Source organism: Littorina saxatilis, linkage group LG4 (assembly GCF_037325665.1).
Source record: "Littorina saxatilis isolate snail1 linkage group LG4, US_GU_Lsax_2.0, whole genome shotgun sequence".
Lineage (NCBI taxonomy): Eukaryota > Metazoa > Mollusca > Gastropoda > Littorinimorpha > Littorinidae > Littorina > Littorina saxatilis.
Window position 1 is genome coordinate 20,264,729 of NC_090248.1, and position 17,538 is coordinate 20,282,266.

The following is a 17,538-nucleotide window of genomic DNA, read 5'->3' on the forward strand; positions in this document are numbered from 1 at the left end:
CTTTCAGCAAGACATTTGTCCTATAAGGACACAATCCAAGGAACATCCCTGAACTCCACACTGAATACCCCTCTGAAGCATTAATGATCGACCCTGGGTACTAACATCCATGAAGTCGTTTAAAAAAAAGAAAGTATTTTAAAGGCTGAGGTTGAACAATTTGCTTCGGTGACGAGGCAAGTAAAATGCCATTCATCCGAAATGAAAACTTCGCTGTCAGCGCGCGTTGTACGGATTAGCTGTTCCATTGATCTCTTCCCCTCCCCTTGTTGCTTCCTAGTTCTTCGGTGGTTTCTAGTTTTCCGTTGATGTTATGTTTTAGTCTTCTTCATTGGTAGCCCTTTTCAAAATAAAAAAGCTCAAATTTCTTTTTGTTGCATACGAATGAACTAATAAAAAGCTGTTTCAGCACTTGGAGTTTTTCTTCCCAAGTCTGAGAGTGTGTAGCGGTGTGGCTGTGCGAAACTAATGCGCGTAAGGAATTCGGCGTCTAATGAAAGCGAGATCACTTTTGATTTTGATGTGCCGCGATTGCGAATTGCTGATAGAGTTGTCTACCTTTCCAACACCCCTTCCCGCTTCCTGCTTGCAAAACTCACACGTGGAAACATCTTTTCTGCAGCAGACTCGGAAAAATGACTTCGAAATCTTCACGTCAATCTCAGTAAGTGCCATTTATTTACAAAAGCAGTTATGTTGCTAATGCTTGCACTTTTATTTGCATGGACATCTATGGAAAAACATGTTAGATTCGATTTGTGTGTAGGATGAAAGTTCCATGGAACTTTTGATCGAAGTAAAAGGTAACGTCTCTGCACGCTCCAAGCGTGCATGGTAGTGAAAGGCCCCTATATTTAGTGCTGGGCTACGTACGCTTCACGCGTGCATGGTAGCGAGATACCCCTGGATGTTGTGTACTTACATACTCTATAAACATGCACATAGTAAAATGCTTTTGACTTTCAAATAAACATGCAGTGGCGGATCCAGTGGTGCGGCTTAGGGGGCACTATTTCTTGTTCTTTTGATGATAATATTGTGTTCTTTTGATGCTATGTTCGTATTGTGTTCCTTTGACGCTATGTTCGTGTCTCTGCTCTCCCCTTGCAGACAACAACACACTGGACCCAAACGACAAGGTCAGCAAAGTCAGGGCATTCCTCTCGATGATCAACGAGAGGTGTCTGTTATATTTCCCTGAGCAGCAACATCTCTCAATCGATGAGAGCATGGTCCCCTATTTCGGACACCACTCAACAAAACAATTCATTTGAGGGAAGCCAATTAGATTTGGTTTCAAACTGTGGACCCTCGCTGACCCGCTTGGGTACGTTGTTCAATTCGAACCATACGCTGGGGCTGGCGGTGGTCAACCATACGGTCGTCTTGGTCTCGGGGGAACGGTGGTCAAAGATCTGATTTCGGAGCTTCCACAACGTCCTTATCACCTGACGTTTTATAACTTCTTCACATCTCTTCCACTGCTGAGTGATCTTGCGGCTAACGGCATAGGGGCGACAGGAACAATCAGGAAGAACCGCATAGAACACTGCCCAATGAGAGATGCCACCCGGTTCGCCAAAGAAGACCGTGAAATGCACAGTTGGACTTCACAATCAGTGCTTCAATGCGTTTCACGGCATCCACTGAGCGTGCAGATCTTCCATGACGCTCTGCTCAACTTGCCATGTCTACAGAGCTCAAAGTTGAAACTTAAGAGTTTGAGGAACTATTTGTGAACTGTAGGTCTTGTCATCACTACTTTGTGTTTGTTCGTATCATTTGTTTGTGAAGTTTTGGAGATAAAAAAACACGTAGGCCTACCCTCTTGATACCATGCACTCTCTGAGCGTGCATTATGAGAACACTTATACGTACCCGTTGGCTACCATGCACTCTTCAAGCGTGCGTCCTCAAAAACTCATAAGAAAAATAAACGTTCAAATGTTATGATTATATTTGTGTTATAGAGTGTGTTTGTGATGGTAAAAAGCGAAAAAAAATCAAAAATATCTTTTAAAAAAATGTTGGTAGGATATGGGTTAAAACCTGATATCAACGCATCGACGCAAAACCTGTCATTTTGTAAGTTTGGAACAACAAATTAAGGTCAGAACAGCTATATAATCGCTATTGTGTTTTCAGCGTAGCAATAGGGTCAGATATTTAGACGAGACAAGTATAATGCCGACTCGTCGTAATATCTTGTAAATATAGCCGCCTGGTGTTAGGCATTTGGGCAGGTTTTGTGACAGTGTTAATAAAGCTGTACCATTGTCGTATTCTCTGAGGCATGGCGACCACAGACAGAAAGACAGACAGACAGACAAACACACTTACATTCATTCTTATGTAATGGTTATGGAATGGCGTCTCCAGATATTTGACAAGAGACGCATGTGCACCTTGTTAAAACAAATCCATTGCCCATTGTTTTCAGCTCTAGACATAAAAGTGTGTTATGTAACTAATATGTCGTACTGGATTTTCCAACACCCTGTCATAGTTTTCTTTTACCAGGCTTTTCGTGTTATCTTTGCTTCAATACTTTATTTTCGTGCCACTATATACAGCTTTATTTGATTGAAGGTCAGTTGATAAAAAGATACTCATTTTGAACTTCAAGAAAAAGAAAACTCACTTTACTCAAGTTTTTTGCATCTTTCTTTTATACAGCATATATTACAACGGAAACATATTATTCCTGCCTGAAAAAGCAAACTGTAAGTTTAAAACTGAGCGTGGCATGCTGACTAAAATTATATATGCAGCCGAATTTTACATACACTTTGAATATACCGTATACTACCTTGTAAGCACTTACTATCGAGCAAACGCCCACCCCCTACATTGAGTCAAAACCAGTGTAGGGTATACAGTACCTTGTAAACATCCACCACCACCAACCCCATCCCCCCCCACACACACACACACATACGCAGACACACACACATTTGTTCAAAATGTGTGTGTGTGTGTGTGTGTGTGTGTGTGTGTGTGTGTGTGTGTGTGTGTGTGTGTGTGTGTGTGTGTGTGTGTGTGTGTGTGTGCTTCGCGTACGTGTGTGCTTCGCGTATGTGTATGTGTATGTGAGTGTATATGTGTGTGCGTGTGTGTGTGTGTGTGTTTGTGTGTGTGTATGTATGTGTGTGTGTGCGTGTGTGTGTGTGTGTGTGTGTATGTATGTGTGTGTGTACGTGTGTGTGTGTGTGTGTGTGTGTGTGTGAGGGTGTGTCTGTGTGCGTGCAATGTGGTAAATGTTCCAAAACTATTTATTGAGTGCTTTCTTCCACAGAAAACGTTGCACTAAAGAAGGCCTGCAACATGAGTTCACAGTATGGAAATACAAATGACAGACATCCACCTGAAACAGCAGCTAATGGAAACACAAACGGAAGTTATCTTGGCACGACGAACTGTATCCATACTGCTGTTAATGATTCGGCGCCTTGGTGGCAGGTGGACCTCGGTCGGATGTATTCTGTTCACCGCATTGTTGTCTGGGCAAGGACTGCTGGTGAGTTGTTGTCAGAGAGAGAGAAAAAGAGAGATGATGATGATGATGATGATGATGATGGAACTTTATTTTTCAAGGATAGAGGTTTAAAGGGCAGCTGTCGGGTTGTGGCTCTCAAAATCTGTTCCTTAGAATGAGTTAGCATGTAACTGAAACTATACTTAAGTTACTTGGTGATTTTGACAGCTTGATAACACACGTCCGAAGACTTTAGACATGCTACAATGTCTTTAATCGAAGAAAGTTTGCATTCTTGGCTGAGTCGATGTAGCCCGCTCGAAAATTACTTCCCTTGGACGCGTGACGTCAGCCGCGGAATCGCCCGGGTTGAACGGTGCTCTCTTTATGCCGTGTAATGGGCGCAATCGGGTTGTCTAATCAAGCCCTCAAGCATACTTCACGGGTAGGTGAAGAGAAACTTAGGATGGGGTGACTTCTCCCAGGCCAAAATTTCGCAGTAAAAAACGGAGTTCATAACATGTCTTCTGTCCCCCTCCTGCTTTTGTTCCACTTGAACCCTGTTTTTGTTCAACTTATTGGCAGATATTGTCACGCGTCGAGGAACACAAACACACACACACAAACACACTCACACACAGACACACACAGACAGACAGACAGACAGACACACACACACACACACACACACACACACACACACACACACACACACACACACACACACACACACACACACACACACACACACACACGATAACCATCACAAACACAGTTTGACAAATTCATCTTTGATTTTTTGCGGCCGAACCCCCCTCCCCCATTTTCCACACTAGATCCACTGTTTCATCTTTGTCTCCGTCTCTCTTCCCTTTATCTTATCTCGTCTATCTACTTGAGTGAGTAACTGAAGATGTATTATCATCATCTCTTTCCTAGATTTTCCCACCGACAGAGTTGGCTTTTGTCTTGAATTCAGTACCTCACACGTACACGGTAATTGGTGTGACACCTCAAGCGGACCTTCTTCATAAGTGTACAGTGTCTGCTGACAAGGGACACGAGGGTCTGTGGTTGAGCAACTTTATGGTTTAACCGGGTGGACTGGAGGAGTAGCAACAGCATGTGAACCACTTTAGAAATGACTTGTAAAGGTTGCAGTCGGTCAGATCAAAGAAGAGAAAATGTGAACGTGGGTCTTGAGAAGATATTACTATCCTAATACTTTACTTTGTGCAAGAATCAATCACGCGTACAGCATTACAGATGTCCAGCTGTAGTCTACATTGTACTGTAAACTTCACAGCGGCCTTATCGGCTTCCTCGAGTGACGTCACAGCAAGGCTAACGCTGCGGCGTCTTTCTTGTGCTGACAGAGTTGTCGGTCGCGGATTTTGAGTCGTTTCGGCCTGCCAACTGCTTCGTTTTTTTGCGGATTGTGAGAACTAGCAGAAAGTTTCACGCATTTTAATGGTTTCAAACTAATGATGAAAGTGTCTTCTTCTGGACCAAATCAACAGTCTTTAGTTGAATCAACTCGGAAAACTCTTAAACGCGTTTTTGCACGCGACTCCGCGCATTTTTGAGACCAGGCAACCCGACAGCTGCCCTTTAAGGCGACGCCTTTTCTTACAACCGGTCCTTACTTCTAGTACAAATGTCCAAATGTCTAATGAATGATAAACAAGTAAAGCAACATGACAAATAAACAAATTAAACGAACGAACCAGCAAATAATCGAAAAGTAAGCACACAATGACAAAGTAAGCAACATACAAATCGAAAGCGAAACATGCAACATGTTAATTGAGGTTACACATGTAAAGTAATCGACAGTAAAATTCACACAATACCAACGTTTACACTAATGCTTACAATGATTATATGGTGTAAATGATGATGATGAAGATGAAGATGAAGATGAAGATGAAGATGACGATGATGATGATGATGATGATGATGATGATGATGATGATGATGATGATGATGATGATGATAATGATGATGATGATGATGATGGAAAATCGCAACATAAATTCCACATAATACATGTAATAAAGAACATATTATTGTAATTCATAATGCATTGCCAATTGTTGATAGCTACTTGCACATATTAAAACTAGATATAGCCATCTAGGTAGACATATAATGATTATGCAGAGCTTGTTTAAAACTCTTTAGTGAGGTTAATGATCTTTCTTTGAGAGAGAGAGAGAGAGAGAGAGAGAGAGAGAGAGAGAGAGAGAGAGAGAGAGACAGACAGTCGGACAGACAGACAGACAGACAGACCGACAAACAGACCGACAAACAGACAGTCGGACAGACAGATAAATAAGCAGACAGAGCGAGAGAGAGAGAGAGAGAGCGAGAGAAGGCGAAGGCAAAGGCGTATTTTTATTGCATCAAACACAATGTGTATGTACAAGGGGGAGAAAATAATTTGCAGGTGAACAAAGTGGACTTGACCGTCCGGAAGCAAGGCAACTTAAAATCAACACATAGAACAAGAAGTAAAAACAGAAAAAATACAGTAAGATGAAGACAAGGATTTTGGGTTGTACGATCATACCAGTCTATTTTACAATTGATTTTCTCTTTGTCTAAACACGTAGAACAGATAATTTGACAATGCAATCAGTCGTAATTTGTTGTCAGTCTGTAAAATACACAACGATGAGTTGGAGAACTGGTCAAGGTCAAAACAAGCACCAATGTACTTTTGACAAATTGCATTGTAAGCTGGGCATTTCAACAGAAAGTGGTTTTCATTTTCTTCTGTTGATTGACAAAATGTACAATTTCTGGATTATAGCGCAGTTTATTTACCTTCAATGGTGTAATGCTAAGTCTGAACTGTGTGTACATTTTGCGTATGTACTGGTTTTCAATGACACCCAGATACTTTTCTTTTCAAGTTCTCCTTTAAACATCCTGTTTACATCAAATCTCACACTTGTCTCAAGTTTACAGTGCCAGTTTTGCTCAAAACAGTCTTGAAGACGTTGCTGAAATGTTCTAATAAACACACATTCCCTACCTACAGACCCGTTCAACCACACATCTCCAAATCCATTCATGCAAAGGAGGCATTTAACTTGTGAGACCCAATTCTGCTTTCCCCTTTCAACTGCGTTTTTTAACATGATGTATGACATCTTTGCATATCTCGAGTCTGGCATACAGTTCAGTCTCAACCAGTACTTTACGCTTCGGATATTTGCTAGGATTGACAAAGTGCATCTTCCAAGTTCCCCATAAACCATCTGGTTTGGACTGTTTGACGAGATCCCGAGTAGTCTTTTACAGGCATACATGTGAACCTTTTCAATCTGTGAACAGTCAAAACATCCCCATAGTTCTGAGCCATAGAGCAAGATGGGAACAATTTGCGCATCAAATAATTTGAAAAATATGTCCATGTCGTGGCATCCTATATTCCATAAGACTTTAAAAATTTCCATAACACCTTGTTTGGCTCTGGTGATTGCGTCATTGAAAGAGAGATTCAAACGGGCTTGGGTTGTGAATGTCAGACCGAGATACTTGTAGGAGCTAGCACTTGATACTTGCGTGTTTCCGTAGAACCATTTCTCACTTTTGGCTAAATGACCACCGTTTCGAAAAACAACGACTTTGGTTTTATTCATGTTTAGCCTTAACCCGAGACACCTTGAAACGTTAATATATAAGATGTTCAGTTGGTTTTGCAAACCCACTATGGACGATGATAGCAGTGCAATGTCATCAGCGAACATCAAAATAAACAGTTCGATCTCACCGGGAAGCATTTGAATTCTAATTCTGTGTCTGCCCTCACATAATTATTATTTCCGTGGCAAGCTCGTTTAGAGAGCGAGAGAGAGACAGAGATAGACAGAGACAGAGAGACAAAAAGAGCGAGGAGGTGGATTAAAACGTCACGACAGGAGCCACTGGAAACACGATTACGGGGTTACCGAGAAACATGGTGTCCAGATAATATTGAACAGAGACTCACCGATACTCTTCTAACAATGTTGGCTGTTTATCATTGATGTTAAGCGCAAGTTTGGTTAGAACCTATTGTGTGTGTTTTTAGGTGTCTGTGTTTTTAAAAGTTACCCTAGACTTTCACTTACAAAGTGAGATCTTTAAACGTGGGCATCGGTCTTAGTGCATGCATATGCACACGAAAATGGTACGATTCTGTAAGTTCTGAACATTGGCTCTGAAAAATACAGAACATTTGCCGCCGTACCTGTTCTCGAGCCCGCGCTAACAGTGACGAACATGATAAAAAGTCAGTGCGTCACAAACGAAGCTACGGACCCACCCACTTTCATAACAATAGTTGTAAAATGGGAGACTTGGTTTTCTAAGCTCCAATAAGAATCTTAGCCAAAGATCGGATAGCCATCCGTCCCGAGACGGGCTGTTACATCCAGCTTCCCCCTCCCCGCCTTTCGACCCCCCAAACCCACACGTGTGCTTGATAGAACTATGCACTAGGCTTTAACTGTAGCAAGAGTGCATTAAGGTTTTGTTATGAAAAGTTGTCCTGGGGAAAATCAAAAGCACACACACCCATGCACACACTTACACATACGCAAGCTCGCGCGCACAACCCCAGAAGCTACCACAAAAGCGTTATATGACGCGCTGTGTGATGCTTTCTTTACTTATATTAAGCCGAGTTTTGGGGAAGAAACTCTACTTCAGTAAAGAAAGCATCAAACGGCGCGGGAAAACTCTACTGAAGTACAGTATAGAAACTTTACTGAAATGAAGTTTCTGAAAAAAACACGCCTGAAGTCCAGTTCAGGAGAGTTTCTCCAACATATTATGTGTCAGGCTTTCTTATTGGCTTAAAGTATGTTTCATTGTGCATGTGCGTGTAGTGATATGTGAGAGATCACCGGTGCACACGAAAGAGAAAGAGGAAATAAGAGCTGCAAAATGAACAGGATCGAAAGGGCCAATTTACCGGGGCCACAGTTCGTAGTTGATGCTACCAACAGAATATTGCGTTCAGTGGAACGCTTTTGCAACGTCACCCCTGTTCAAAAGTGGTTCGCAAGCAAACTTCCATCTAAGCATGCGCGATCTCGAAGTCGGAGTACAAAACAAAGTGCATGAAATCAGCGAACCAGAGTGCTTTACACACAAACCCTGATTATGTGCACTTCAGGCAGGTTTCCCCAAAACTCGACTTAAGTAAAGAAAGCATCAAACGGCGCGTCATAGCGTTATCTCTTCTATGTGAAAATGACTGCTTTGTGCCAGTGATGACTACGTCCATGTTTGTATTTCAGAAATTGATAGAATGAAAGGTTGTGCCATCTACGTGGATGAAAAGGAATGCTACCGGTTTGACACACCACCAAAGAGAAAAACAAGTTTCACTTGTGGAAGCGGTGTTCTCAGTGGAAGGATCGTCAGAGTGTCCAAGAATACCACAGGAATTTCTGGAGGCGACATAACAATCAACATCTGTGAAGTACAAGTGCTAAGTATGTTTAAATTCCGATGAAATTCATCTGTTCCCCTGTAAATCACCATTGATCTATCTTGGCTTGTATTTGTGATAAGAACATATCCTTCCACTTCATGCATACCAAATATGTACCTGTGTAGCGTTGGCCTTTTTAAATGACTTAAACACGCAGTTAAAAATAAGTATTGGTTTTGATAATGATTCTGCATTAAATTCTCACTTTATTTACTGAGCGGCTAGGCAGTAGATTGTGGGTGTGTGCAAGTATCCCAAGTGTAATTCTGGGCGAGTCTACGGTGATTTATAATATAGTCTACACATAAAGATTGGTATTTTTAATGTCATTTACAAGGCATATCACAAAGCTAAAGAAGAAAAACAAACATGCAGAGAGCTAGGAGACACAATGCGGACAACAACAGGTAAATGTTGCAAATAGTGCAGGATGCGTTGTATTATATACAACATAAAAACCTGGCAGGGGGCTGGAGAAAAATGGACTGAACTAGTAAAGAGGCAGAGCAGGGGATGGGACGGGGGATTACATTGTTTTATAACTTTATCGTTCGCTTGCTCTTATCAAACTTCCCAACGGAATTGTTTTACAATACAAAACCACAAACAATAACAACATACTTTCGATATCAAACACTTCTTGATCACATCCCTGACACATATGATCAGACCGAGAATTAACTGAGAAAATTCTCAAGGAGGTGGGCTGGTAGCACCAAGGTGTGAAAGATAGCGGAGTCAAAATGTGACTGAATGCTCGATTGTGTCAGACCAATAAAGGGAACTGTGACTTCCGAGTTACTCTCAGCGTGCGAGCCTGCACGGGCATCAGAAGAAGAAAAAAAAGCGTTTTTACCCCGCGTAATGTTAAAGAAAAGGCACTTGAATAAAAATAAAATCAAAGTGTCAGCTTTCTTACGAATTTTGACGTTAGTATTTTTTTGCACAAAATACACCACAAAGGTACACACAAATCCTCTTTCGAAATCCTTATGCCAAGATCAATTTCGGGTGCCTTTGCCTATGAAACTCAACGCATAAAATTGTTGGCTGCTACAGCCATTTCCTCTTTTTCTTGGGTTCGTTCCGGGCCACTGATCACCAGACGGGACCCAAGTCTGAGGGAATCTGATGCATCATTACGTATTTTATTACCCTGATAGCCAACTGCTTCCAGTTATACGCTTATGAAGGAATCGGTTTGATATAAAGGAGAGCTAAGTAACTGTCAGTCAACCCGGCCAACAATTTGAACAAGAGCAACAACAATATAGTCTGCCAGGTTGTTATGACTTCTGTATTTGATCAAATAATATCAGCAATCCTGTATACCAGTTTAAAGAGTGGCATTGTACACATCACGTCGCCGTAGTATTTCAATGATGTTGAACTTACAACTTCATAACAAGAAAACATTGGTTATGATACAGGTTGCAGAAACGACTCCTGGGGCAGTGGGTGTGACATGAGGTGTGGTAACTGCAGTAACGGTGAGGTGTGTGACAAGGTGACAGGGCACTGCTCCAGCTGTCCCCTTGGCCTCCAGCCTCCACTGTGCGATACAGGTCAGTGAGGAACAAAACATTATACAATAATCACTTGACTCCGTAGACTCTGTGTGCAAACTAGAACATTTACTTTGTTCAGAATAAAAGATACTTGTTTATTAAAAGAGACACTATGCAAACATTACATTATCTTGGCTCATGACAGTGGATATACATTTTGTCTTCTAATTATCGAGAATTAGTATTACGCTTGTAATAACTGTAAAATTAACAGCATAAAGATGTTTTTGGTATGAAATGAAAGAAGACCGTTTTTTCTACTTACACAATGGAATAGTATAGCTGTATCTATAGTCTTCCCTATTCTCAGTTTGACAATAACAGTTTGAGACATCGAGGCTTCAAAAAATGTTAAACATTCTGAAGTAAAGAATGCTTCGCGTAATATTTATCTATTGGTGATTATGTTTTGTTCGGCTCAGTGGTCGAGTATAAACCAACAATTGCAGAGAATGTATTTCTGTTTGTGCTTTTAAATTAAAACCTTTTTAACTGACATTTTCCGGGAAATGTGCTGACAGTTTAAAGTTACGATCTATTTTGTCTGGTAAAGCCTAAGGGAGATAATTTAAAAGAATCGAACGTGTTTTCAGATAGAGCACTTAATAACCTTGACAGTGATATGTAATATGCTGTGGCTTTTGTATGCTATGAACATATACAACTTGTTTGAAATCAGAGGCAACATTCTCACATTTTTTTGGACAAACTGTATGTTTACAGTTTTGCGGTAGTATTTGCAAAATTTGATGTTTTTTAACATTCACTTCCATCCTACAGTACAGGTAGGCCTTGCTTTGCAAAAGGAACGAGAACGTTTCGTCAGCGTCGTCTACAACCTGGTAGTGTCAACGTTGACGCAATATCTTCAATTGAAACTCAAAACGTCATCCACCAACAGTGGAACAGTCTTAGATAGAAAAGCGACCTTGACATTATGCATGGGTTCAACACCTTTGCCTCCTGGCAAACAGAAACTTCCGGGTTTAGATAAATTGACTCCCCAAAGAATTAAAATCAATGACAGAAACGAGTTAAAGTCTGTCGATTCGATTCGATAACTGGTGATAACACTACCATTACTGATGTCATCCATGATCTACATTCTGAATGCGAATTCAAAGCGAGTTAAAACTTCATTACACTGTTCTATTCCTTATGTTAAGTGTCACCATAGATTTAAGGAAAGAGTTTTCAAGTACCATAAAAATGATAATATTGTTTCAGCTTAGGAGGGACATTGCCTAACTGACATAGCCCTCGCCTCTGTACCCAGCCCCAGTACTCTCATTGTTGTTTTATTATCAGAAGGTGCACACATGTTTACTGTCATAGTTCCATCATTAAGGTTACTTCAAGAGTACTTAACATTCCTTTAATCTCAACAGATTGTACACATCGGACGTTTGGACACAACTGTACAGAGCCATGCAGTGCAGGATGTGATGATGTGTGTGACAAGGTGTCAGTACACTGCACTTGCAAACCTGGCTGGCTGGGACCTGCTTGTGGTGCTGGTATGTTTTTAATGTTTCTGACCGAAAAGCACTATTCTGTACAAATACTAAGACACAAACACAAGGTTTTTTCATGTCCACATGGATGATGCATGAATAATTGTTTGTATATATATGCAAAATAATTATAAACTGGAAGTTTGTAGTTTGTATTAATTTATTTATTTTATTTACGAGGATCTATATCGCGCACGTATCTCACCACACAAGGCGACTCAAGGCGCATGTTACCTATTAATGCCGTGTGAGATGGAATTTTTTACACAATATATCACGCATTCACATCGGTCAGTAGATCGACTGCCTTTAGGCGCTGCATCCACATTTCACGGCCTATTATTCCAGGTCACACGGGTATTTTGGTGGACATTTTTATCTACGCCTATACAATTTTGCCAGGAAAGACCCTTTTGTCAATCGTGGGATCTTTTACGTGCATACCCCAATGTAGTGTACACGAAGGGACCTCGGTTTAGTTACTAAATGCATTTGTGAGTATTAACCTATTCAAACAAACATCATGACGAAGTACGTCAGTGACTAAAAATCATTTGAAAAAAAGTTTGCTAAGCAAGTTTGCTATCCATATTTGTCATTTATTTGTCATTCTTCGTATTATACGGCAGTCATTCTTTTTCTATGGCGCTGATGTTGCTTTGAACCATTCTTGAATATTGAACAAAAACTATGAGAGATGCAGCTAATAAAGGCCCAGCTGTGAGATAGTCGGCTGGTTGTTTGCGTTAATGGTTAGTTAGTGGGTGTAACTCAGAGTGTCCGGTGACAACATATGGCATGAACTGCATGCAGAATTGCAGTGTCCACTGCAATGGTACTTGTGACAAGGCCACGGGACATTGTGCATGCAACAGAGCCTTTACTCCACACTAAATAACCCACCTCCCCTCTAAAGTATTGATGATCGACCCTGGGTACTAGCATTCATGAAGTCGTTTAAAAAAATAAAGTATTTCAAAGGCTGAGGTTGAAATATTCGCTTTAGTGACGAGGCAAGTAAAATGCCATTCACCCGAAATGAAAACTTTGTACGGATTATAGCTGTTCCATTGATCTCTTCCCCTCCCCTTGTTGCTTCCTAGTTCTTCAGTTGTTTTTAGTTTTCCGTTGATGTTATGTTTTGGTCTTCTTCATTGGTAGCCCTTTTTAAAATTAAACTACTCAAACTTTAATTGTTGTTGCATACGAATGAACTAATAAAAAGCTGTTTCAGCACTTGGAGTTTTTCTTCCCAAGTCTGAGAGTGTGTAGCGGTGTGGCTGTGCGAAACTAATGCGCGTAAGGAATTCGGCGTCTAATGAAAGCGAGATCACTTTTGATTTTGATGTGCCGCGATTGCGAATTGCTGATAGAGTTGTCTACCTTTCCAACACCCCTTCCCGCTTCCTGCTTGCAAAACTCACACGTGGAAACATCTTTTCTGCAGCAGACTCGGAAAAATGACTTCGAAATCTTCACGTCAATCTCAGTAAGTGCCATTTATTTACAAAAGCAGTTATGTTGCTAATGCTTGCACTTTTATTTGCATGGACATCTATGGAAAAACATGTTAGATTCGATTTGTGTGTAGGATGAAAGTTCCATGGAACTTTTGATCGAAGTAAAAGGTAACGTCTCTGCACGCTCCAAGCGTGCATGGTAGTGAAAGGCCCCTATATTTAGTGCTGGGCTACGTACGCTTCACGCGTGCATGGTAGCGAGATACCCCTGGATGTTGTGTACTTACATACTCTATAAACATGCACATAGTAAAATGCTTTTGACTTTCAAATAAACATGCAGTGGCGGATCCAGTGGTGCGGCTTAGGGGGCACTATTTCTTGTTCTTTTGATGATAATATTGTGTTCTTTTGATGCTATGTTCGTATTGTGTTCCTTTGACGCTATGTTCGTGTCTCTGCTCTCCCCTTGCAGACAACAACACACTGGACCCAAACGACAAGGTCAGCAAAGTCAGGGCATTCCTCTCGATGATCAACGAGAGGTGTCTGTTATATTTCCCTGAGCAGCAACATCTCTCAATCGATGAGAGCATGGTCCCCTATTTCGGACACCACTCAACAAAACAATTCATTTGAGGGAAGCCAATTAGATTTGGTTTCAAACTGTGGACCCTCGCTGACCCGCTTGGGTACGTTGTTCAATTCGAACCATACGCTGGGGTTGGCGGTGGTCAACCATACGGTCGTCTTGGTCTCGGGGGAACGGTGGTCAAAGATCTGATTTCGGAGCTTCCACAACGTCCTTATCACCTGACGTTTGATAACTTCTTCACATCTCTTCCACTGCTGAGTGATCTTGCGGCTAACGGCATAGGGGCGACAGGAACAATCAGGAAGAACCGCATAGAACACTGCCCAATGAGAGATGCCACCCGGTTCGCCAAAGAAGACCGTGAAATGCACAGTTGGACTTCACAATCAATGCTTCAATGCGTTTCACGGCATCCACTGAGCGTGCAGATCTTCCATGACGCTCTGCTCAACTTGCCATGTCTACAGAGCTCAAAGTTGAAACTTAAGAGTTTGAGGAACTATTTGTGAACTGTAGGTCTTGTCATCACTACTTTGTGTTTGTTCGTATCATTTGTTTGTGAAGTTTTGGAGATAAAAAAACACGTAGGCCTACCCTCTTGATACCATGCACTCTCTGAGCGTGCATCATGAGAACACTTATACGTACCCGTTGGCTACCATGCACTCTTCAAGCGTGCGTCCTCAAAAACTCATAAGAAAAATAAACGTTCAAATGTTATGATTATATTTGTGTTATAGAGTGTGTTTGTGATGGTAAAAAGCGAAAAAAATTCAAAAATATCTTTAAAAAAAATGTTGGTAGGATATGGGTTAAAACCTGATATCAACGCATCGACGCAAAACCTGTCATTTTGTAAGTTTGGAACAACAAATTAAGGTCAGAACAGCTATATAATCGCTATTGTGTTTTCAGCGTAGCAATAGGGTCAGATATTTAGACGAGACAAGTATAATGCCGACTCGTCGTAATATCTTGTAAATATAGCCGCCTGGTGTTAGGCATTTGGGCAGGTTTTGTGACAGTGTTAATAAAGCTGTACCATTGTCGTATTCTCTGAGGCATGGCGACCACAGACAGAAAGACAGACAGACAGACAAACACACTTACATTCATTCTTATGTAATGGTTATGGAATGGCGTCTCCAGATATTTGACAAGAGACGCATGTGCACCTTGTTAAAACAAATCCATTGCCCATTGTTTTCAGCTCTAGACATAAAGTGTGTTATGTAACTAATATGTCGTACTGGATTTTCCAACACCCTGTCATAGTTTTCTTTTACCAGGCTTTTCGTGTTATCTTTGCTTCAATACTTTATTTTCGTGCCACTATATACAGCTTTATTTGATTGAAGGTCAGTTGATAAAAAGATACTCATTTTGAACTTCAAGAAAAAGAAAACTCACTTTACTCAAGTTTTTTGCATCTTTCTTTTATACAGCATATATTACAACGGAAACATATTATTCCTGCCTGAAAAAGCAAACTGTAAGTTTAAAACTGAGCGTGGCATGCTGACTAAAATTATATATGCAGCCGAATTTTACATACACTTTGAATATACCGTATACTACCTTGTAAGCACTTACTATCGAGCAAACGCCCACCCCCTACATTGAGTCAAAACCAGTGTAGGGTATACAGTACCTTGTAAACATCCACCACCACCAACCCCATCCCCCCCACACACACACACACATACGCAGACACACACACATTTGTTCAAAATGTGTGTGTGTGTGTGTGTGTGTGTGTGTGTGTGTGTGTGTGTGTGTGTGTGTGTGTGTGTGCTTCGCGTACGTGTGTGCTTCGCGTATGTGTATGTGTATGTGAGTGTATATGTGTGTGCGTGTGTGTGTGTGTGTGTTTGTGTGTGTGTATGTATGTGTGTGTGTACGTGTGTGTGTGTGTGTGTGTGTGAGGGTGTGTCTGTGTGAGTGTGTTAAATGTTGAAAAAAATATATATTGAGTGCTTTCTCCCACAGAAAACGTTGCACTAAACAAGGCCTGCAACATGAGTTCACAGTATGGAAATACAAATAACAGACATCCACCTGAAGCAGCAGCTAATGGCAACACAAACGGAAGTTATCTTCGCACGACGAACTGTATCCATACTGCTCTTTATGATTCGGCGCCTTGGTGGCAGGTGGACCTCGGTCGGATGTATTCTGTTCACCGCATTGTTGTCTGGGCAAGGACTGCTGGTGAGTTGTTGTCAGAGAGAGAGAAAAAGAGAGAAAGAGAGATGATGATGATGATGATGATGATGGAACTTTATTTTTCAAGGATAGAGGTTTAAAGGGCAGCTGTCGGGTTGTGGCTCTCAAAATCTGTTCCTTAGAATGAGTTATCATGTAACTGAAACTATACTTAAAAGTTACTTGGTGATTTTGACAGCTTGATAACACAAGTCCGAAGACTTTAGACATGCTACAATGTCTTTAATCGAAGAAAGTTTGCATTCTTGGCCGAGTCAATGCAGCCCGCTCGAAAATTACTTCCCTTGGACGCGTGACGTCAGCCGCGGAATCGTCCGGGTTGAACGGTGCTCTCTTTATGCCGTGTAATGGGCGCAATCGGGTTGTCTAGTCAAGCCCTCAAGCATACTTCACGGGTAGGTGAAGAGAAACTTAGGATGGGGTGACTTCTCCCAGGCCAAAATTTCGCAGTAAAAAACGGAGTTCATAACATGTCTTCTGTCCCCCTCCTGCTTTTGTTCCACTTGAACCCTGTTTTTGTTCAACTTATTGGCAGATATTGTCACGCGTCGAGGAACACAAACACACACACACAAACACACTCACACACAGACACACACAGACAGACACACACACACACACACACACACACACACACACACACACACACACACACACACACACACACACGATAACCATCACAAACACAGTTTGACAAATTCATCTTTGATTTTTTGCGGCCGAACCCCCCTCCCCCATTTTCCACACTAGATCCACTGTTTCATCTTTGTCTCCGTCTCTCTTCCCTTTATCTTATCTCGTCTATCTACTTGAGTGAGTAACTGAAGATGTATTATCATCATCTCTTTCCTAGATTTTCCCACCGACAGAGTTGGCTTTTGTCTTGAATTCAGTACCTCACACGTACACGGTAATTGGTGTGACACCTCAAGCGGACCTTCTTCATAAGTGTACAGTGTCTGCTGACAAGGGACACGAGGGTCTGTGGTTGAGCAACTTTATGGTTTAACCGGGTGGACTGGAGGAGTAGCAACAGCATGTGAACCACTTTAGAAATGACTTGTAAAGGTTGCAGTCGGTCAGATCAAAGAAGAGAAAATGTGAACGTGGGTCTTGAGAAGATATTACTATCCTAATACTTTACTTTGTGCAAGAATCAATCACGCGTACAGCATTACAGATGTCCAGCTGTAGTCTACATTGTACTGT

General features: G+C 41.4%; 1 protein-coding gene across 5 annotated transcripts in view; it reads left to right on the forward strand.

Annotated features, from left to right (window-relative positions):
- LOC138964183 (receptor-type tyrosine-protein phosphatase mu-like) overlaps positions 1 to 17,538 on the forward strand; it is a 315,123-nt gene that overhangs the window by 260,851 nt on the left and 36,734 nt on the right. For all 5 annotated transcript variants that reach the window (XM_070336071.1, XM_070336072.1, XM_070336075.1 and 2 more), the window contains one exon: positions 16,093 to 16,314. In XM_070336071.1, the coding sequence (XP_070192172.1) occupies positions 16,093 to 16,314 (222 nt within the window). The remainder of the gene's footprint in view (positions 1 to 16,092; positions 16,315 to 17,538) is intronic.